This window comes from Chiloscyllium punctatum, unplaced genomic scaffold (genome assembly GCF_047496795.1).
Source record: "Chiloscyllium punctatum isolate Juve2018m unplaced genomic scaffold, sChiPun1.3 scaffold_701, whole genome shotgun sequence".
NCBI lineage: Eukaryota > Metazoa > Chordata > Chondrichthyes > Orectolobiformes > Hemiscylliidae > Chiloscyllium > Chiloscyllium punctatum.
In genome coordinates this window covers 15,946-38,170 of record NW_027310435.1, presented here as the reverse complement: position 1 = coordinate 38,170, position 22,225 = coordinate 15,946, and the positions used below count along the sequence as shown (strand labels likewise).

General features: G+C 58.1%; 1 protein-coding gene across 1 annotated transcript in view; it reads right to left on the bottom strand.

Moving 5' to 3' along the window:
* Window positions 1–16,416, bottom strand: part of LOC140473739 (sodium/potassium-transporting ATPase subunit gamma-like) — a 28,813-nt gene extending 12,397 nt beyond the window's left edge. Inside the window, exons 1-3 of the mRNA XM_072567635.1 lie at window positions 16,064–16,416; window positions 11,563–11,595; window positions 8,946–9,020 (exon numbers count right to left, since the gene is read on the bottom strand). Coding sequence (XP_072423736.1) covers window positions 8,946–9,020; window positions 11,563–11,595; window positions 16,064–16,094 — 139 coding nt within the window. The 5' untranslated portion in view covers window positions 16,095–16,416. The remainder of the gene's footprint in view (window positions 1–8,945; window positions 9,021–11,562; window positions 11,596–16,063) is intronic.
* Between the last annotated feature and the right edge of the window lie 5,809 nt (window positions 16,417–22,225).

The following is a 22,225-nucleotide window of genomic DNA, read 5'->3' as shown; positions in this document are numbered from 1 at the left end:
TCTCGGGTACACCTGATCTGGTCCTGGGGATTTACCCACCTTAAACGTTTCAAGACATCCAGCACTTCCTCCTCTGTAATGTGGACATTTCGGAAGATGTCACCATCTATTTCCCTACAGTCTATATCTTCCATATCCGTTTCCACAGTAAATACCGATGCAAAATACTCGTTTAGTATCTCCCCCATTTTCTGTGGCTCCACACAAAGGCCGCCTTGCTGATCTTTGAGGGGCCCTATACTCTCCCGAGTTACCCTTTTGTCCTTAATATATTGTAAAAACCCTTTGGATTCTCCTTAACCCTATTTGCCAAAGCTATCTCATGTCCCCTTTTTGCCCTCCTGATTTCCCTCTTAAGTATATTCCTTCTGCCTTTATAGTCTTCGAAGGATTCACTCGATCGATCCTGTCTCTACCTGACATATGCTTCCTTCTTTTTCTTAACCAAACCCTCAATTTCTTTAGTCAACTAGCATTCCCTATACCTACCAGCCTTCCCTTTCACCCTGACAGGAATATACTTTCTCTGGATTCTTGTTATCCCATTTCTGAAGGCTTCCCATTTTCCAGCCGTCCCTTTACCTGCGAACATCTGCCTCAATCAGCTTTCGAAAGTTCTTGCCTAATACCGTCAAAATTGGCCTTTCTCCAATTTAGAACTTCAATTCTCTTCCATCACTATTTTAAATCTAATAGAATTATGGTCGCTGGCCCCAAAGTGCTTCCCCACTGACACCTCAGTCACCTGCCCTGCCTTATTTCCCAAGAGTAGGTCAAGTTTTGCACCTTCTCTAGTTGGTACATCCACATACTGAATCAGAAAATTGTCTTGTACACACTTAACAAATTCCTCTCCATCTAAACCTTTAACACTAGGCAGAGCCAGTCGATGTTTGGAAAGTTAAAGTCCCCGACCATAACTACCCTATTATTCTTACAGATAGCTGAGATCTCCTTACAAGTTTGTTTCTCAATTTCCCTCTGACTATTGGGGGGTCTATAATACAATCCCAATAAGGTGATCCTCTCTTTCTTATTTCTCAGTTCCATCCAAATACCTTCCCTGGATGTATTTCTGGGAATATCCTCCCTCAGCACAGCTGTAATGCTATCCCTTATCAAAAACGCCACTCCCCCTCCTCTCTTGCCTCCCTTTCTATCCTTCCTGTAGCATTTGTATCCTGGAACATTAAGCTGCCAGTCCTGCCCATCCCTGAGCCATGTTTCCGTAATTGCTATGATATCCCAGTCCCATGTTCCTAACCATGCCCTGAGTTCATCTGCCTTCCCTGTTAGGCCCCTTGCATTGAAATAAATGCAGTTTAATTTATTAGTCCTACCTTGTCCCTTCCTGCCCTGACTGTTTGACTCACTTCTGTTCTCAGCTGTACCCGTCTCCGACCGATCTCTTTCCTCACTATCTCCCTGGGTCCCCCCCCCCTTACTAATTTAAATCCTCCCGAGCAGTTCTAGCAAGTCTCCCTGCCAGGATATTAGTCCCCTTCCAATTTAGGTGCAATCCGTCTTTCTTGTACAGGTCACTTCTACCCCAAAAGAGATTCCAATGATCCAAAAATGTGAATCCTTCTCCCATACACCAGCTCCTCAGCCTTGCATTCATCTGCTCTGTCTGCCTATTCCTGCCCTCACTCGGTCTTAGCACTGGGAGTAATCCAGATATTACTACCCTTAAGGACCTCATTTTTAAATTTCTGCCTAACTCTCTGTAATCTCCCTTCAGAATCTCAACTTTTTCCCTTCCTATGTCGTTGGTTCCAATGTGGACAATGACCTCTTGCTGGCCCCTCTCCCCCGTGAGAACATTCTGCACCCTCTCTGAGACATCCTTGATCCTGGCACCAGGGAAACAACACACCGTTCTGCCTTTTCTCTGCTGGCCACAGAAACGTCTGTCCGTACCTCTGACTACAGAATCCCCTCGCACAATTGATCTCTTGGAAGCCGATGTACCCCTCGTTGCATTAGAGCCAGCCTCAATACCAGAAACTTGGCTGTTTCTGCTACCTTCCCCTGAGAATCCGTCACCCCCTACATTTTCCAAAACAGCATTCCTGTTTGAAATGGGTATGTCCACAATAGACTCCTGCCCTAGGTGCCGACCTCTCTCACCTTTCCTGGAGTTAACCCATCTATGTGACTGTATCTGAGACTTTCCCCCCTTCCTTACACTGCCATCCATCACATACTGTTGCTGTTGCAAATTCCTCATCGCTTCTGTCTGTCTCTCCAACCGATCCACTCGATCTGATAAGATTCACATCCAACAGCATTTATGACAGGTATCATCCGCAGTAACCCTCAGACTCTGTTTAAACTCTCACATCTGACAAGAAGTACATATCACTGCAAAGGCCATTTTTGCTCCTTCACAATCTACAGACCCAGAAAATAACGACGCCCTATTCCTCTACAAAACACTGCCCCAGGTTAAATTAAGAGCCATGGCTTATATTTTAAGTTTAATCAAGAGACTTATCTCCAAAAACATATAATCAAGAAAGAACCCACTGTACTCACTACTGCAGCCTTTCTCTTGGACAGGCTTAAAACAACAATTAACTTATCTGATTCTGTGCTGTGAACTTCGCCCAACAGTTCCTCCAAGATTAGTTGTGATTTTCACTGTTTGTTAATTTTCCCAGATGCACTCCGATGTCCAGCGATACATGAATTCAAACAGCAAAGGCGGGAACTGTGCAGGTTCTCTCTCTCTCCCCTGCACTGTCCTCACCATGTGTTTCCTTTGGCTGCCCGTCTCCCTTTTAAAACTGCTGTTGTTTTGACGGTTTTTTTCCCCTAAAGTTCCAAAACAATGCAACAGCATATAAAACAGGAATTGCTGCTCCTGGAATTCGAGGAAACCACCTCCAACACCTAAAATACCTCAAAAAAAAAGGAGCAGCTCGTACAGTCAGACATTTTTCCCGTCCTCTCTGGGAAGATCTGTTGGGGGATCCTGCCTCATTCCCGCAACGTGGATTCTCCTGCTCCTCGGACACTGCCTGACCTGCTGTGCTTTTCCAGCACCACACTAACCTTGACTCTGATCTCCAGCATCTGCAGTCCTCACTTACTCCTCCCTGACATTCACATCCCACAAATGCCAAACCGTGTTTATCACCGACAATGGGCAATCGAATCACCGGCCCTTGATGTTCAACGGTGTCACCATTACTGACTCCCCCAGGGACCCACAGGGTAACTGTTTTGTTACTGAGGGTCGGTGGGGGGGAGGGAGGGGATGGTACACACTGCAGTTACTGACGGTCGGTGGGGGGAGGGAGGGGATGGTACACACTGCTGTTACTGAGGGTCGGGGGGGGGAGGGAGGGGATGGTACACACTGCAGTTACTGACGGTCGGTGGGGGGAGGGAGGGGATGGTACACACTGCAGTTACTGAGGGTCGGTGAGGGGGAGGGGATGGTACACACTGCAGTTACTGAGGGTCGGTGGGGGGAGGGAGGGGATGGTACACACTGCTGTTACTGAGGGTCGGTGGGGTGAGGGAGGGGATGGTACACACTGCTGTTACTGAGGGTCGGTGGGGGAGGGAGGGGATGGTACACACTGCTGTTACTGAGGGTCGGTGGTGGGGGAGGGAGGGGATGGTACAAACTGCAGTTACTGAGGGTCGGTGGGGGGGGGGAGGGGATGGTACACACTGCAGTTACTGAGGGTCGGTGGGGGGGGGGAGGGGATGGTACACACTGCTGTTACTGAGGGTCAGTGGGGGGAGGGAGGGGATGGTACACACTGCAGTTACTGAGGGTCGGTGGGGGGGGAGGGAGGGGATGGTACACACTGCAGTTACTGAGGGTCGGTGGGGGGGGGGAGGGGATGGTACACACTGCAGTTACTGAGGGTCGGTGGGGGGAGGGAGGGAGGGGATGGTACACACTGCAGTTACTGAGGGTCGGTGGGAGGGGGGATGGTACACACTGCTGTTACTGAGGGTCGGTGGGAGGGGAGGGAGGGGATGGTACACACTGCAGTTACTGAGGGTCGGTGGGGGGGAGGGAGGGGATGGTACACACTGCAGTTACTGAGGGTCGGTGGGGGGGAGGGGATGGTACACACTGCAGTTACTGAGGGTCGGTGGGGGGGGGAGGGAGGGGATGGTACACACTGCAGTTACTGAGGGTCGGTGGGGGGGAGGGAGGGGATGGTACACACTGCTGTTACTGAGGGTCGGTGGGGGTAGGGAGGGGATGGTACACACTGCTGTTACTGAGGGTCGGTGGGGGGAGGGAGGGGATGGTACACACTGCAGTTACTGAGGGTCGGTGGGGGAGGGAGGGGATGGTACACACTGCAGTTACTGAGGGTCGGTGGGGGGAGGAGGGGATGGTACACACTGCAGTTACTGAGGGTCGGTGGGGGGAGGGAGGGGATGGTACACACTGCTGTTACTGAGGGTCGGTGGGGGGAGGGAGGGGATGGTACACACTGCAGTTACTGAGGGTCGGTGGGGGGAGGGAGGGGATGGTACACACTGCTGTTACTGAGGGTCGGTGGGGGGGGGAGGGAGGGAGGGGATGGTACACACTGCTGTTACTGAGGGTCGGTGGGGGGAGGGAGGGGATGGTACACACTGCTGTTACTGAGGGTCGGTGGGGGGGAGGGAGGGGATGGTACACACTGCAGTTACTGAGGGTCGGTGGGGGGAGGGAGGGGATGGTACACACTGCTGTTACTGAGGGTCGGTGGGGGGAGGGAGGGGATGGTACACACTGCTGTTACTGAGGGTCGGTGGGGGGAGGGAGGGGATGGTACACACTGCAGTTACTGAGGGTCGGTGGGGGGAGGGAGGGGATGGTACACACTGCAGTTACTGAGGGTCGGTGGGGGAGGGAGGGGATGGTACACACTGCTGTTACTGAGGGTCGGTGGGGGGGGAGGGAGGGGATGGTACACACTGCTGTTACTGAGGGTCGGTGGGGGGGGGGGGGGGGGAGGGGATGGTACACACTGCAGTTACTGAGGGTCGGTGGGGGGGGGAGGGAGGGGATGGTACACACTGCAGTTACTGAGGGTCAGTGGGAGGGGGGAGGGGAGGGGATGGTACACACTGCAGTTACTGAGGGTCGGGGGGGGGAGGGAGGGGATGGTACACACTGCTGTTACTGAGGGTGGGTGGGGGAGGGAGGGAGGGGATGGTACACACTGCAGTTACTGAGGGTCGGGGGGGGGAGGGAGGGGATGGTACACACTGCAGTTACTGAGGGTCAGTGGGAGGGGGGATGGTACACACTGCAGTTACTGAGGGTCGGTGGGGGGGGGGGGGGGAGGGGATGGTACACACTGCAGTTACTGAGGGTCGGGGGGGGAGGGAGGGGATGGTACACACTGCAGTTACTGAGGGTCGGTGGGGGGGGGGGAGGGAGGGGATGGTACACACTGCTGTTACTGAGGGTCGGTGGGGGGAGGGAGGGAGGGGATGGTACACACTGCAGTTACTGAGGGTCGGTGGGGGGGAGGGAGGGGATGGTACACACTGCAGTTACTGAGGGTCGGTGGGGGGGAGGGGATGGTACACACTGCAGTTACTGAGGGTCGGTGGGAAGAGGGAGGGGATGGTACACACTGCAGTTACTGAGGGTCGGTGGGGGGGGGAGGGAGGGGATGGTACACACTGCAGTTACTGAGGGTCGGTGGGGAGGGAGGGGATGGTACACACTGCAGTTACTGAGGGTCGGTGGGGGGGAGGGGATGGTACACACTGCAGTTACTGAGGGTCGGTGGGAAGAGGGAGGGGATGGTACACACTGCAGTTACTGAGGGTCGGTGGGGGGGGGAGGGAGGGGATGGTACACACTGCAGTTACTGAGGGTCGGTGGGGAGGGAGGGGATGGTACACACTGCAGTTACTGAGGGTCGGTGGGGGGGAGGGGATGGTACACACTGCAGTTACTGAGGGTCGGTGGGAAGAGGGAGGGGATGGTACACACTGCAGTTACTGAGGGTCGGTGGGGGGGGGAGGGAGGGGATGGTACACACTGCAGTTACTGAGGGTCGGTGGGAAGAGGGAGGGGATGGTACACACTGCTGTTACTGAGGGTCAGTGGGGGGAGGGAGGGGATGGTACACACTGCTGTTACTGAGGGTCGGTGGGGGGGGGGGGAGGGGATGGTACACACTGCTGTTACTGAGGGTCGGTGGGGGGAGGAGGGGATGGTACACACTGCAGTTACTGAGGGTCGGTGGGGGGGGGAGGGAGGGGATGGTACACACTGCAGTTACTGAGGGTCGGTGGGGGGGGGGAGGGAGGGGATGGTACACACTGCAGTTACTGAGGGTCGGTGAGGGGGAGGGAGGGGATGGTACACACTGCTGTTACTGAGGGTCGGTGAGGGGGAGGGGATGGTACACACTGCTGTTACTGAGGGTCGGTGGGGGGAGGGAGGGGATGGTACACACTGCAGTTACTGAGGGTCGGTGGGGGAGGGAGGGGATGGTACACACTGCAGTTACTGAGGGTCGGTGGGGGCGGGGAGGGAGGGGATGGTACACACTGCAGTTACTGAGGGTCGGTGGGGGGAGGGAGGGGATGGTACACACTGCAGTTACTGAGGGTCGGTGGGGGGGGGGAGGGGATGGTACACACTGCTGTTACTGAGGGTCGGTGGGGAGGGAGGGGATGGTACACACTGCTGTTACTGAGGGTCGGTGGGGGGGAGGGAGGGGATGGTACACACTGCTGTTACTGAGGGTCGGTGGGGGGGAGGGGATGGTACACACTGCAGTTACTGAGGGTCGGTGGGGGGGGGAGGGAGGGAATGGTACACACTGCAGTTACTGAGGGTCAATGGGGGAGGGGATGGTACACACTGCAGTTAATGAGGGTCGGTGGGGGGAGGGAGGGGATGGTACACACTGCTGTTACTGAGGGTCGGTGGGGGGGGGAGGGAGGGGATGGTACACACTGCAGTTACTGAGGGTCGGTGGGGGGGAGGGAGGGGATGGTACACACTGCAGTTACTGAGGGTCGGTGGGGGGGAGGGAGGGGATGGTACACACTGCAGTTACTGAGGGTCGGGGGGGGGGGGAGGGGATGGTACACCCTGCAGTTACTGAGGGTCGGTGGGGGGGAGGGGATGGTACACACTGCTGTTACTGAGGGTCGGTGGGGGGAGGGAGGGGATGGTACACACTGCAGTTACTGAGGGTCCTTGGGGGGGGGAGGGAGGGGATGGTACACACTGCTGTTACTGAGGGTCGGTGGGGGGAGGGAGGGGATGGTACACACTGCAGTTACTGAGGGTCGGTGGGGGGGAGGGAGGGGATGGTACACACTGCAGTTACTGAGGGTCGGTGGGGGGAGGGAGGGGATGGTACACACTGCTGTTACTGAGGGTCGGTGGGGGGGAGGGAGGGGATGGTACACACTGCAGTTACTGAGGGTCGGTGGGGGGAGGGAGGGGATGGTACACACTGCAGTTACTGAGGGTCGGTGGGGGGGAGGGAAGGGATGGTACACACTGCAGTTACTGAGGGTCGGTGGGGGGGAGGGGATGGTACACACTGTTGTTACTGAGGGTCGGTGGGGGAGAGGGGATGGTACACACTGCAGTTACTGAGGGTCGGTGGGGGGGGAGGGAGGGGATGGTACACACTGCAGTTACTGAGGGTCGGTGGGGGAGGGGAGGGGATGGTACACACTGCAGTTACTGAGGGTCGGTGGGGGGGAGGGGATGGTACACACTGCTGTTACTGAGGGTCGGTGGGGGGGGGGGAGGGGATGGTACACACTGCAGTTACTGAGGGTCGGTGGGGGGAGGGAGGGGATGGTACACACTGCTGTTACTGAGGGTCGGTGGGGGGAGGGAGGGGATGGTACACACTGCTGTTACTGAGGGTCGGTGGGGGGGAGGGAGGGGATGGTACACACTGCAGTTACTGAGGGTCGGTGGGGGGGAGGGAGGGGATGGTACACACTGCAGTTACTGAGGGTCGGTGGGGGGGAGGGAGGGGATGGTACACACTGCAGTTACTGAGGGTCGGTGGGGGGAGCGAGGGGATGTTTGTGGGTGTGGGGGCTGCTTTGTCCCTGGATGGTGTGGAGCTTCTCGAGTGTTGTTGGAGCTGCCCCCACCCAGGGGCAAGTGGGGAGTATTCCCTCACCCTCCTGCCTTGGGCCTTGTCGATGGTGGGACAGGCTTTGGGGGGAGTCAGGAGGGGAGTTACTCGCTGCAGGATTCCCAGCCTCTGACCTGCTCTTGGAGCCCCTGGGTTGATGTGGTGGGTCCTGGTGAGTTTCTGGTCAATGGTAACCCCCAGGATGTTGATAGAGAGCTGTACAGCTCAGAAACAGACCCTTCGGCCCATCCCGTCCATGCTGACCCAGGTATCCCAACCCAATCCAGTCCCACCTGCCAGCACCCGGCCCATATCCCCCCAAACCCCTTCCTATTCATGTCCCCATCCAGGTGCCTTTTAAATGCTGTCATTGTACCAGCCTCCACCACATCCTCTGGCAGCTCATTCCATACACGTACCACCCTCTGGGTGAAAAAGTTGCCCCTTAGGTCTCTTTTATATCTTTCCCCTCTCACCCTAAACCTATGCCCCTCTAGTTCTGGACTCCCCCATCCCCAGGGAAAAGACCTTGTCTATTTACCCTCTCCATGTCCCTCATGATTTTATAAACCTCTATAAGGTCACCCCTCAGCCTCCGACGCTCCGGGGAAAACAGCCCCAGCCTGTTCAGCCTCTCCCTGTAGCTCAGACCCTCCAACCCTGGGAACATCCTTGTAAATCTTTTCTGAACCCTTTCAAGTTTCACAACATCTTTCCGATAGGAAGGAGACCAGAATTACACACAATATTCCAACAGTGGCCCCTAACCAATGTCCAGGAGAGACAAGCACTGGGACACAGGACAGCGAGCGGATTTCTCTGGAGTTAGCTTGAATTTACACTTACTCAAAGCGATGATAATTCCAGCCACAAACATGACCACGGCCAGAATGAGACCGGTCGTTCTCAAAGTGTCGTAATCTGTGAAGAGATTAAATCGCAGTGAGGAACATTGGGGAAGGTTTCACTGTGACAGTGACTCAGAGAGGAAGCATGTTTCCGCAGCTGAGCCAATGTCCGAAAAACACCATGTGTAACACGCAGGGAGGTGACTTGCAGCAGGGAATTTGGACACAGCAAGATCCCACACACAGCCAGGGACTGGAGGTCGCGTAATGAGAACAGAATACTGGGCCCACGAGTGGAGAGGACCGCTCTCTCCCTCATTACGATTCTCATCAGGAAATATCACTCAGGTTCAACACAAGGTCGGCTGCTCCCTCAGCACTGACCCTCCGACAGTGCGGCACTCCCTCAGCACTGACCCTCCGACAGTGCCCACTCCCTCAGCATTGACCCTCCGACAGTGCCCACTCCCTCAGCACTGACCCTCCGACAGTGCCCACTCCCTCAGCACTGACCCTCCGACAGTGCCCACTCCCTCAGCACTGACCCTCCGACAGTGCCCACTCCCTCAGCACTGACCCTCCGACAGTGCCCACTCACTCAGCATTGACCCTCCGACACTGCGGCACTCCCTCAGCACTGACCCTCCGACAGTGCACACTCCCTCCATTGACCCTCCGACACTGCGGCACTCCCTCAGCACTGACCCTCCGACAGTGCACACTCCCTCAGCACTGACCCTCCGACAGTGCCCACTCCCTCACCACTGACCCTCCGACAGTGCCCACTCCCTCAGCACTGACCCTCCGACAGTGCCCACTCCCTCAGCACTGACCCTCCGACAGTGCCCACTCCCTCAGCATTGACCCTCCGACACTGCGGCACTCCCTCAGCACTGACCCTCCGACAGTGCACACTCCCTCAGCACTGACCCTCCGACAGTGCCCACTCCCTCAGCACTGACCCTCCGACAGCGCCCACTCCCTCAGCACTGACCCTCCGACAGTGCCCACTCCCTCAGCACTGACCCTCTGACAGTGCCCACTCCTTCAGCACTGACCCTCCGACAGTGCGGCACTCCCTCAGCACTGACCCTCCGACAGTGCACACTCCCTCAGCACTGACCCTCCGACAGTGCACACTCCCTCAGCACTGACCCTCCGACAGTGCCCACTCCCTCAGCACTGACCCTCCGACAGCGCCCACTCCCTCAGCACTGACCCTCCGACAGCGCCCACTCCCTCAGCACTGACCCTCTGACAGTGCCCACTCCTTCAGCACTGACCCTCCGACAGTGCGGCACTCCCTCAGCACTGACCCTCTGACAGTGCCCACTCCCTCAGCACTGACCCTCTGACAGTGCCCACTCCCTCAGCACTGACCCTCCGACAGTGCCCACTCCCTCAGCACTGACCCTCCGACAGTGCCCACTCCCTCAGCACTGACCCTCTGACAGCGCCCACTCCTTCAGCACTGACCCTCCGACTGTGCCCACTCCCTCAGCACTGACCCTCCGACAGTGCCCACTCCCTCAGCACTGACCCTCCGACAGTGCCCACTCCCTCAGCACTGACCCTCCGACAGTGCCCACTCCCTCAGCACTGACCCTCCGACAGTGCAGCACTCACTCAGCGCTGACCCTCCGACAATGCCCACTCCCTCAGCACTGACCCTCCGACAGTGCCCACTCCCTCAGCACTGACCCTCCGACAGCGCCCACTCCCTCAGCACTGACCCTCCGACAGTGCCCACTCCCTCAGCACTGACCCTCCGACAGTGCTGCACTCCCATAGCACTGACCCTCCGACAGTGCCCACTCCCTCAGCACTGACCCCACGACCGTGCCCTCTCCCTCAGCACTGACCCTCCGACAGTGCCCACTCCCTCAGCACTGACCCTCCGACAGTGCCCACTCCCTCAGCACTGACCCTCTGACAGTGCCAACTCCCTCAGCACCGACCCTCCGACCGTGCCCACTCCCTCAGCACTGACCCTCCCACAGTGTACCAAGCGTGAGTCTGTGTGAGAGAGTGTGTCTGTGAGTGTGAGTTTTGAGAGTGTGTGAGTGTGTGTTTTTGTTGGTTTGTGTGTGTGAGTGTGTGTGTATGAGTGTGTGTATGAATGTGTGAGTGTGTGTCAGTGTGAGTGTGTGTCAGTGTAAGTGTGTGTGTATGTGAGTGTGTGTGTGTGTGTCAGTGTAAGTGTGTGTGTGTGAGTGTGAGTGTGTGTGTATGTGAGTGTGTGTGTATGTGAGTGTGTGTGTGTGAGTGTGTGTGTCAGTGAGTGTGTGAGTGTGTGTGTATTTGTATGTGTGTATGAATGTGTGAGTGTGTGTCAGTGTGAGTGTGTGTCAGTGTAAGTGTGTGTGAGTGTGGGTGTGTGTGTGTGAGTGTGTGTCTGTGAGTGTGTGTGTGTGTGTATGTGAGTGAGTGTGTGTGTGAGTGTGTGTCTGTGAGTGTGTGTGTCTGTGAGTGTGTCTGTGAGTGTATGTCTGTGAGTGTGTCTGTGAGTGTGTGTGTGTGTGTGTGAGTGTGTGTATGAGTGTGTGTGTGTCTGTGAGTGTGTGTGTGTGTGTGTGAGTGTGTGTATGAGTGTGAGTGTGAGTGTGAGTCCTTACCGTATGTGAACTGGTCCTGATTACTGGAGATCACTGTGAATTGAAGAGAGAGATCACTCAGTGAGCCATTCTCAGTTCCTGTTGTCCTGTTGAGTTGTTTGTGGAACTATCCCACTGCAGGCCTGCCCCCTGCCTTGGGGCCGTGATAACCTGCAGTGTCATTCATTACTCTCTGCTCCCACGTCAGCCTGCCTCGTCTGTGGCCAACCTTCTGCTCTATCCTCACTGCGTCTCTCTCTCCCCCCTTCCAACTCTCTGCTGTTCTCTCTCTGTCCATTCTGCCCTTCTGTCCCTGCTGCTATCATCTCTCTCCCTTTCCCACTTTGTGCTTCCTTCCTGTCTGTCATTTATTTTAAGTCCCTACCCTCCTGTTCTGTTTCAAACTCCTGGTTTCTCATTCCCTCTCCTCCTCTCTCTGAGGAAGGGTCACTCAATCCAAAACCATATCTCCTGATTTCTCTCCACAGAATCTGCTAGACCTGCTGAGATTTTCCAGCAATTTCTATTTATGTTTCCTCTCTCACTCTCTCTCTCTCTCTCCCTATCTCAGTCCCTCCCTCAATCCCCTCTGATATCAGTCCCTCCCTATCTCACTCCCTCACTGTCTCTGACCCTCCTTATCTCACTCCCTCACTGTCTCTGACCCTCCCTATCTCACTCCCTCACTGTCTCTGACCCTCCTTATCTCACTCCCTCACTGTCTCTGACCCTCCCGATCTCACTCCCTCACTATCTCTGACCCTCCCTATCTCACTCCCTCACTGTCTCTGACCCTCCTTATCTCACTCCCTCACTGTCTCTGACCCTCCCTATCTCACTCCCTCACTGTCTCTGTCCCTCCCTGCTAAATCAGAGGCTATTCATTCCATCAACTTCATGCTGACCTTCCTAGCATTGTAACTTGATGCTAATCTGCCTTTCCCCTGACCCCCATTTCTACCCCAATCCCCATCCAATGGGTCTATCTCCCAATCCCCTCCCGTTCCCCCCCTCCACCCCTCACGTCTACAACCAATATTCACAACTTAGGTACAGAGTAAAGCTCCCTCTACACTGTCCCCCCATCAAACACTCCCAGGGACATGGACAGCACGAGGTTAGATACAGAGTAAAGCTCCCTCTACACTGTCTCCCCCATCAAACACTCCTAGGGACAGGGACAGCACGGGGTTAGATACAGAGTAAAGCTCCCTCTACACTGTCCCCCCATCAAACACTCCCAGGGACAGGGACAGCACGGGGTTAGATACAGAGTAAAGCTCCCTCTACACTGTCCCCCCATCAAACACTCCCAGGGACAGGGAGAGGGACAGCACGGGGTTAGATACCGAGTAAAGCTCCCTCTACCCCTATCCTGGTCAGGGAGCTGAGGACTGTGTTGCCCTGATTATATCCCTGGGAGCACACCCCGTTGTCCCGGACCATGGTCTTGTCGGGGGGGTGTGGGTGGGGGTGGGGGGGGGGGGGGGGGGGGTGGGGGGGTGGGTCAGGGGCTCGAATCCCCCCACCCCTGGGGAGCATAAAACTGTTGGGAGAACCGCCTTCTGATTCGGAACGGGTCGGTCCGTGTCCCTCCAGTACAGAGTGTGACTCCAAACTGGGGCAATTAGGGATGGGGCTGAAGCCCCAGGCTGGTCCGCGAGCCTCCCAACCCCCACTGTGTTCACTGCAAGACGGACACAGCTTGGTGTTCGACCCAGTAACCGTGGGCTCTGTCCCCTCCTGGAGATGGTGCTGGGCACAGAGAGGATTTGAGCTGTTTTCCTTCCTCCCCCCCACCCCACCCCCCCCCAACGACCCCCCGCCCTGCTCGGCTTAATGCTGAATTATGCTGCACTGTGGTCGTTTTGTTGTGCAGTTTGGAGAGAGGCAGAGAGAGAGAGAGAGCGAGAACGAGAGTGGTTGACACGGGGTTGCTGCAGGACTGTGCTGCAATGCCTCCTGCAGTTTTCCCACACTCCACCCTCTCAGTCCCAGAGACTCTGTAACAGCCCGATGGAGGGAGATGGATGAGCTCTCAGTCTGGTCAGAACCGCACTGCTGACTCAGCTCCTTCCCAGGCCGCGATCCCTCTCTCTCTCACTCACTGTCTCTGTCCCTCTCCTCCCTCTCTCTCTCTCTCTGTCTGTCTGTCTCTCTCTCCCTCTCTCTGTCTCTCTCTCCCTCTCTCTGACTCTCTCTCTGTCCCTCTCTGTCTCTCTCCTCTCTCTCTCTCTCTCTCCCTCTCTCTCTGTCTGTCTCTCTCTCTCCCTCTCTCTGTCTCTCTGTCACTCTCTGTCTCTCTCTCTCTCTGTCTGTCTCTCTCTCTCTCTCTCTCTCTCTCCCTCTCTCTCTGTCTGTCTCTCTCTCTCCCTCTCTCTGTCTCTCTGTCACTCTCTGTCTCTCTCCTCTCTCTCTCTCTCTGTCTCTCTCTCTCTGTTTCTCTCTGTCCCTTGCTTGTGCTATCCATCAAACGGCCTAGGACTGCACTTACCTAGCTTCCTACTTCATCCCCTGATTGTCACACTCACACACAAACGCACACATGCACTCACACACACATACACTCACACAGACACAATCACACACGCACACACACACGCACACTCACACACATGCACTCTCACACACACACATACACTCACACACACTCACACACACACTTATGCCTTCAATCAACCTCCCAGAAACCCTCCGATCCTCTTGGGAGGTGGGGTTTGTGGGGAGGGGGCTATTGCATCGCTGTGTGGAGCTGTGTCCACACCTACCAGGGTGTGAGTGTGTGTGTGTGAGAGTGTGTGTGTGTGAGTGTGTGTGGAGTGTGCATGTGTGAGTGTGCGTGTGTGAGATTGTGTGTGTGAGTGTGCTTGTGAGTGTGTGAGTGTATGTGTGAGTGTGTGTGCGTGTGAGGGTGTGTGAGTGTGTGTGTGAGGGTGTGTGAGTGTGAGTGTGTGAGGGTGTGTGTGTCTGTGTGAGTGTGTGAGTGAGTGTGTGAGTGAGTGTAAGTGTGTGTGCGTGTGTGAGTGTGAGTGTGTGTGTGTGTGAGGGTGTGTGTGTGCATAAGTGTGTGTCTGTGTGAGTGTGTGAGTGTGTGTGTGAGGGTGTGTGAGGGTGTGTGTGTCTGTGTGAGTGTGCATGTGTGAGTGTGCGTGTGTGAGATTGTGTGTGTGAGTGTGCTTGTGAGTGTGTGAGTGTATGTATGAGTGTGTGTGCGTGTCAGGGTGTGTGAGTGTGTGTGAGGGTGTGTGTGTGAGGGTGTGTGAGTGTGAGTGTGTGAGGGTGTGTGTGTCTGTGTGAGTGTGTGAGTGAGTGTGTGAGTGAGTGTAAGTGTGTGTGCGTGTGTGAGTGTGAGTGTGTGTGTGTGTGAGGGTGTGTGTGTGCATAAGTGTGTGTCTGTGTGAGTGTGTGAGTGTGTGTGTGAGTGTGTGTGTGAGGGTGTGTGAGGGTGTCTGTGTGAGTGTGTGTGTGTGAGTGAGTGTGTGTGTGTGTGTGCGAGAGTGTGTGTGTGTGAGTGTGAGTGTGTGAGAGAGTGTGTGTGTATGAGTGAGTGTGTGAGTGAGTGTGTGTGTGCGTGTGTGTGTGTGAGTGTGTGCGAGAGTGTGTGTGTGTGAGTGTGAGAGAGAGTGTGAGGGTGTGTAAGTGTGTGTGTGAGTGTGCATGTGTGAGTGTGAGAGTGTGTGTGTGCATGTGTGTGTGAGTGTGTGTAAGTGTGTGTGTGCATGTGTGTGTGAGTGTGTGCGAGTGTGTGTGTGGCAGTGTGAGAGAGTGAGTGTGTGCGCGTGTGTGTGTGTGCGAGAGTGCGTGTGTGAGAGAGAGAGTGGCTGTCTCTCTCTCGCTCTTTCTCTCTCTCAGTCGATCTCTGTCCCTCTCTCTCTCTCTCTCTCTCTCTCTATCTGACCCCCCCTCTCTCTCTCTGTCCCCCTCTCTCTCTCTCTCTCTCTGTCCCCCCTCTCTCTCTCTGTCCCTCTCTCTCTCTCTGACCCCCCTCTCTCTGTCCCCCCCCCTCTCTCTCTCTGAACCCCCTCTCTGTCCCTCTCTCTCTCTGTCCCCCCCTCTCTCTCTCTGTCCGTGTCACTGTGGTGGGTGGCGGTGGGGGGGGGGGAAGGGGAGAGCATGTGTTTGGGTCTGGAGTCACGTATCAGCCACACAGGGTAAAGACACCCACCTGCCCCCTCTCAGTGACACCTCGTTCGGGGGAGGAGGGGGGGGGAGTTGGGATTTATTTTACCGCAATCGCCCACCCTTCCATCCCGGATTCCACAGCCGGTAGCACCCGATCCCGATTCCTGCGCACGTCCGCCTCTCTGGACGGTGAGTCCCACTCACGTTGGTTCCCTCCCAGCTTCGCGACCCACCCCAGGAGATTTCCAAGGACTGATTATCACCCCCCCCCTCCAAAACCCCCGCTACCCCGGGGGTGGGGGGGGGACAGGAGCACACCCCTGAGGAGTTTGTTCCCCCACCCCACACCCTCCGAGAGGCTGCGGGGGGTGGGGGACGGGAGTCCTCAGCCGATACTCACTCTCACTCTTGCTGACGGAATGCCCCGACATTTTCCGGGTCTCTCTCTCTGTTCCGGTGCGATGGTAAGGGGAGCTCCGAAACTTCGGAGTGCTGCCCGCAGGCTCTGTCCTGGGAGGGCACAGACTCCAGGTGGACGCAGGCAGGCAGCGAGCTGGGTGGTAGTGCCAGTTCCGATGCAGGGGTGGATCTGCGCTGCAGTAGCAAACACACACACACACACACACACACACACACAGAATCTCCTGCTGGGGAACAGCAGCTCAACTGAGCTCCCAATGCTCCCTCTGCAACACCAGCCAATCCACCCGCACTGACGCTCAGCTCGGACTCAATGCAGATCTAATCTAAACCACCACACAATCTCCACACAGTCCACACCCCCCCCGCACCCCCCCCTGCCAATGCACCACACCAACCCCACACCTCCCTGACAAAGTGAATCATTCATTCTGAACTAACCCAGATATTAAACCCACACGGATTCCACAAAAAACCTCGCATTCCTGAGAAAACCCAGAGAGGGAGGGTGGGGAACAGGGACAGGGCAGAGGGAGATATGCTCTACACATTGTATACCAGTGAGCACCGCACTGTCGGAGGGTCAGTGCTGAGGGAGTGGGCACTGTCGGAGGGTCAGTGCTGAGGGATTGGGCACTGTCAGAGGGTCAGTGCTGAGGGAGTGGGCACTGTCGGAGGGTCAGTGCTGAGGGAGTGGGCACTGTCAGAGGGTCAGTGCTGAGGGAGTGGGCACTGTCGGAGGGTCAGTGCTGAGGGAGTGGGCACTGTCGGAGGGTCATTCCTGAGGGAGTGGGCATTGTCGGAGGGTCAATGCTGAGGGAGTGGGCACTGTCTGAGGGTCAGTGCTGAGGGAGTGGGCACTGTCGGAGGGTCAGTGCTGAGGGAGTGGGCACTGTCGGAGGGTCAGTGCTGAGGGAGTGGGCACTGTCGGAGGGTCAGTGCTGAGGGAGTGCCGCACTGTCGGAGGGTCAGTGCTGAGGGAGTGGGCACTGTCGGAGGGTCAGTGCTGAGGGTGTGGGCACTGTCGGAGAGTCAGTGCTGAGGGGGTGGGCACTGTCGGAGGGTCAGTGCTGAGGGTGTGGGCACTGTCGGAGAGTCAGTGCTGAGGGAGTGGGCACTGTCGGAGGGTCAGTGGTGTGGGGGTGCCACACTGTCGGAGGGTCAGTGCTGAGGGAGTGCCGCACTGTCGGAGGGTCAGTGCTGAGGGAGTGGGCACTGTCAGAGGGTCAGTGCTGAGGGAGTGGGCACTGTCAGAGGGTCAGTGCTGAGGGAGTGGGCACTGTCAGAGGGTCAGTGCTGAGGGAGTGGGCACTGTCGGAGGGTCAGTGCTGAGGGAGTGGGCACTGTCAGAGGGTCATTCCTGAGGGAGTGGGCATTGTCGGAGGGTCAATGCTGAGGGAGTGGGCACTGTCTGAGAGTCAGTGCCGAAGGAGTGGGCACTGTTGGAGGGTCAGTGCTGAGGGAGTGGGCACTGTCAGAGGGTCAGTGAGGGAGCGGGCACTGTCGGAGGGTCAGTGCCGAAGGAGTGGGCACTGTCGGGGGTCAGTGCTGAGGGAGTGCTGCACTGTTGGTGGGTCAGTGCTGAGGGAGTGGGCACTGTCAGAGGGTCAGTGAGGGAGCGGGCACTGTCGGGGGGGTCAGTGCTGAGGGAGTGGGCACTGTCGGAGGGTCAGTGCTAAGGGAGTGGGCACTGTCGGAGTGTCAGTGCTGAGGGAGTGGGCACTGTCGGAGTGTCAGTGCTGAGTGAGTCCCGCACTGTCGGAGGGTCAGTGCTGAGGGAGTCGGCACTGTCGGAGGGTCAGTGCTGAGGGAGTGGGCACTGTCGGAGGGTCAGTGCTGAGGGATTGGGCACTGTCAGAGGGTCAGTGTTGAGGGAGTGGGCACTGTTGGAGGGTCAGTGCTGAGGGAGTGGGCACTGTCAGAGGGTCAGTGAGGGAGCGGGCACTGTCGGAGGGTCAGTGCCGAAGGAGTGGGCACTGTCGGGGGTCAGTGCTGAGGGAGTGCTGCACTGTTGGTGGGTCAGTGCTGAGGGAGTGGGCACTGTCAGAGGGTCAGTGAGGGAGCGGGCACTGTCGGGGGGGTCAGTGCTGAGGGAGTGGGCACTGTCAGAGGGTCAGTGAGGGAGCGGGCACTGTCGGGGGGGTCAGTGCTGAGGGAGTGGGCACTGTCGGAGGGTCAGTGCTAAGGGAGTGGGCACTGTCGGAGGGTCAGTGCTGAGGGAGTGCCGCTCTGTCGGAGGGTCTGTGCTGAGGGAGTGGGCACTGTCGGAGTGTCAGTGCTGAGTGAGTCCCGCACTGTCGGAGGGTCAGTGCTGAGGGAGTCGGCACTGTCGGAGGGTCAGTGCTGAGGGAGTGGGCACTGTCGGAGGGTCAGTGCTGAGGGATTGGGCACTGTCAGAGGGTCAGTGCTGAGGGAGTGGGCACTGTCGGAGGGTCAGTGCTGAGGGAGTGGGCACTGTCAGAGGGTCAGTGCTGAGGGAGTGGGCACTGTCGGAGGGTCAGTGCTGAGGGAGTGGGCACTGTCGGAGGGTCATTCCTGAGGGAGTGGGCATTGTCGGAGGGTCAATGCTGAGGGAGTGGGCACTGTCTGAGGGTCAGTGCTGAGGGAGTGCCGCACTGTCGGAGGGTCAGTGCTGAGGGAGTGGGCACTGTCAGAGGGTCAGTGCTGAGGGAGTGGGCACTGTCAGAGGGTCAGTGCTGAGGGAGTGGGCACTGTCAGAGGGTCAGTGCTGAGGGAGTGGGCACTGTCGGAGGGTCAGTGCTGAGGGAGTGGGCACTGTCAGAGGGTCATTCCTGAGGGAGTGGGCACTGTCGGAGGGTCAGTGCTGAGGGAGTGGGCACTGTCAGAGGGTCATTCCTGAGGGAGTGGGCATTGTCGGAGGGTCAATGCTGAGGGAGTGGGCACTGTCTGAGAGTCAGTGCCGAAGGAGTGGGCACTGTTGGAGGGTCAGTGCTGAGGGAGTGGGCACTGTCAGAGGGTCAGTGAGGGAGCGGGCACTGTCGGAGGGTCAGTGCCGAAGGAGTGGGCACTGTCGGGGGTCAGTGCTGAGGGAGTGCTGCACTGTTGGTGGGTCAGTGCTGAGGGAGTGGGCACTGTCAGAGGGTCAGTGAGGGAGCGGGCACTGTCGGGGGGGTCAGTGCTGAGGGAGTGGGCACTGTCGGAGGGTCAGTGCTAAGGGAGTGGGCACTGTCGGAGGGTCAGTGCTGAGGGAGTGCCGCTCTGTCGGAGGGTCTGTGCTGAGGGAGTGGGCACTGTCGGAGTGTCAGTGCTGAGTGAGTCCCGCACTGTCGGAGGGTCAGTGCTGAGGGAGTCGGCACTGTCGGAGGGTCAGTGCTGAGGGAGTGGGCACTGTCGGAGGGTCAGTGCTGAGGGATTGGGCACTGTCAGAGGGTCAGTGCTGAGGGAGTGGGCACTGTCGGAGGGTCAGTGCTGAGGGAGTGGGCACTGTCAGAGGGTCAGTGCTGAGGGAGTGGGCACTGTCGGAGGGTCAGTGCTGAGGGAGTGGGCACTGTCAGAGGGTCAGTGAGGGAGCGGGCACTGTCGGAGGGTCAGTGCCGAAGGAGTGGGCACTGTCGGGGGTCAGTGCTGAGGGAGTGCTGCACTGTTGGTGGGTCAGTGCTGAGGGAGTGGGCACTGTCAGAGGGTCAGTGAGGGAGCGGGCACTGTCGGGGGGGTCAGTGCTGAGGGAGTGGGCACTGTCGGAGGGTCAGTGCTAAGGGAGTGGGCACTGTCGGAGGGTCAGTGCTGAGGGAGTGCCGCTCTGTCGGAGGGTCTGTGCTGAGGGAGTGGGCACTGTCGGAGTGTCAGTGCTGAGTGAGTCCCGCACTGTCGGAGGGTCAGTGCTGAGGGAGTCGGCACTGTCGGAGGGTCAGTGCTGAGGGAGTGGGCACTGTCGGAGGGTCAGTGCTGAGGGATTGGGCACTGTCAGAGGGTCAGTGCTGAGGGAGTGGGCACTGTCGGAGGGTCAGTGCTGAGGGAGTGGGCACTGTCAGAGGGTCAGTGCTGAGGGAGTGGGCACTGTCGGAGGGTCAGTGCTGAGGGAGTGGGCACTGTCAGAGGGTCAGTGAGGGAGCGGGCACTGTCGGAGGGTCAGTGCCGAAGGAGTGGGCACTGTCGGGGGTCAGTGCTGAGGGAGTGCTGCACTGTTGGTGGGTCAGTGCTGAGGGAGTGGGCACTGTCAGAGGGTCAGTGAGGGAGCGGGCACTGTCGGGGGGGTCAGTGCTGAGGGAGTGGGCACTGTCGGAGGGTCAGTGCTAAGGGAGTGGGCACTGTCGGAGGGTCAGTGCTGAGGGAGTGCCGCTCTGTCGGAGGGTCTGTGCTGAGGGAGTGGGCACTGTCGGAGTGTCAGTGCTGAGTGAGTCCCGCACTGTCGGAGGGTCAGTGCTGAGGGAGTCGGCACTGTCGGAGGGTCAGTGCTGAGGGAGTGGGCACTGTCGGAGGGTCAGTGCTGAGGGATTGGGCACTGTCAGAGGGTCAGTGCTGAGGGAGTGGGCACTGTCGGAGGGTCAGTGCTGAGGGAGTGGGCACTGTCAGAGGGTCAGTGCTGAGGGAGTGGGCACTGTCGGAGGGTCAGTGCTGAGGGAGTGGGCACTGTCGGAGGGTCATTCCTGAGGGAGTGGGCATTGTCGGAGGGTCAATGCTGAGGGAGTGGGCACTGTCTGAGGGTCAGTGCTGAGGGAGTGCCGCACTGTCGGAGGGTCAGTGCTGAGGGAGTGGGCACTGTCAGAGGGTCATTCCTGAGGGAGTGGGCATTGTCGGAGGGTCAATGCTGAGGGAGTGGGCACTGTCTGAGAGTCAGTGCCGAAGGAGTGGGCACTGTTGGAGGGTCAGTGCTGAGGGAGTGGGCACTGTCAGAGGGTCAGTGAGGGAGCGGGCACTGTCGGAGGGTCAGTGCCGAAGGAGTGGGCACTGTCGGGGGTCAGTGCTGAGGGAGTGCTGCACTGTTGGTGGGTCAGTGCTGAGGGAGTGGGCACTGTCAGAGGGTCAGTGAGGGAGCGGGCACTGTCGGGGGGGTCAGTGCTGAGGGAGTGGGCACTGTCGGAGGGTCAGTGCTAAGGGAGTGGGCACTGTCGGAGGGTCAGTGCTGAGGGAGTGCCGCTCTGTCGGAGGGTCTGTGCTGAGGGAGTGGGCACTGTCGGAGTGTCAGTGCTGAGTGAGTCCCGCACTGTCGGAGGGTCAGTGCTGAGGGAGTCGGCACTGTCGGAGGGTCAGTGCTGAGGGAGTGGGCACTGTCGGAGGGTCAGTGCTGAGGGATTGGGCACTGTCAGAGGGTCAGTGCTGAGGGAGTGGGCACTGTCGGAGGGTCAGTGCTGAGGGAGTGGGCACTGTCAGAGGGTCAGTGCTGAGGGAGTGGGCACTGTCGGAGGGTCAGTGCTGAGGGAGTGGGCACTGTCGGAAGGTCAGTGCTGAGGGAGTGGGCACTGTCGGAGGGTCAGTGCTGAGGGAGTGCCGCACTGTCGGAGGTTCAGTGCTGAGGGAGTGCCGCACTGTCGAAGGATCAGTGCTGAGGGAGTGCCGCACTGTTCGAGGGTCAGTGCTGTGGGAGTGGGCACTGTCGGAGGGTCAGTGCCGAGGGAGTGCCGCACTGTCGGAGGGTCAGTGCTGAGGGAGTACCGCACTGTCGGAGGGTCAGTGCTGAGGGTGTGGGCACTGTCTTAAGGTCAGTGAGGGAGTGCCGCACTGTCGGAGGGTCAGTGCTGAGGGAGTGGGCACTGTCGTAAGGTCAGTGAGGGAGTGGGCACTGTCGGAGGGTCAATGCTGAGGGAGTGGGCACTGTCGGAGGGTCAGTGCTGAGGGAGTGGGCACTGTCGGAGGGTCAGTGCCGAGGGAGTGCCACACTGTCGGAGGGTCAGTGCTGAGGGAGTGGGCACTGTCGGAGGGTCAGTGCTGAGGGTGTGGGCACTGTCGGAGGGTCAGTGCTGAGCGAGTGGGCACTGTCGGAGGGTCAGTGCTGAGGGAGTGGGCACAATCGGGGGGGTCAGTGCTGAGGGAGTGCCGCACTGTCAGACGGTCAGTGCTGAGGGAGTGGGCACTGTCGGAGGGTCAGTGCTGAGGGAGTGCCGCACTGTCGGAGGGTCAGTGCTGAGGGAGTGGGCACTGTCGGAGGGTCAGCACTGAGGGAGTGGGCACTGTCGGAGGGTCA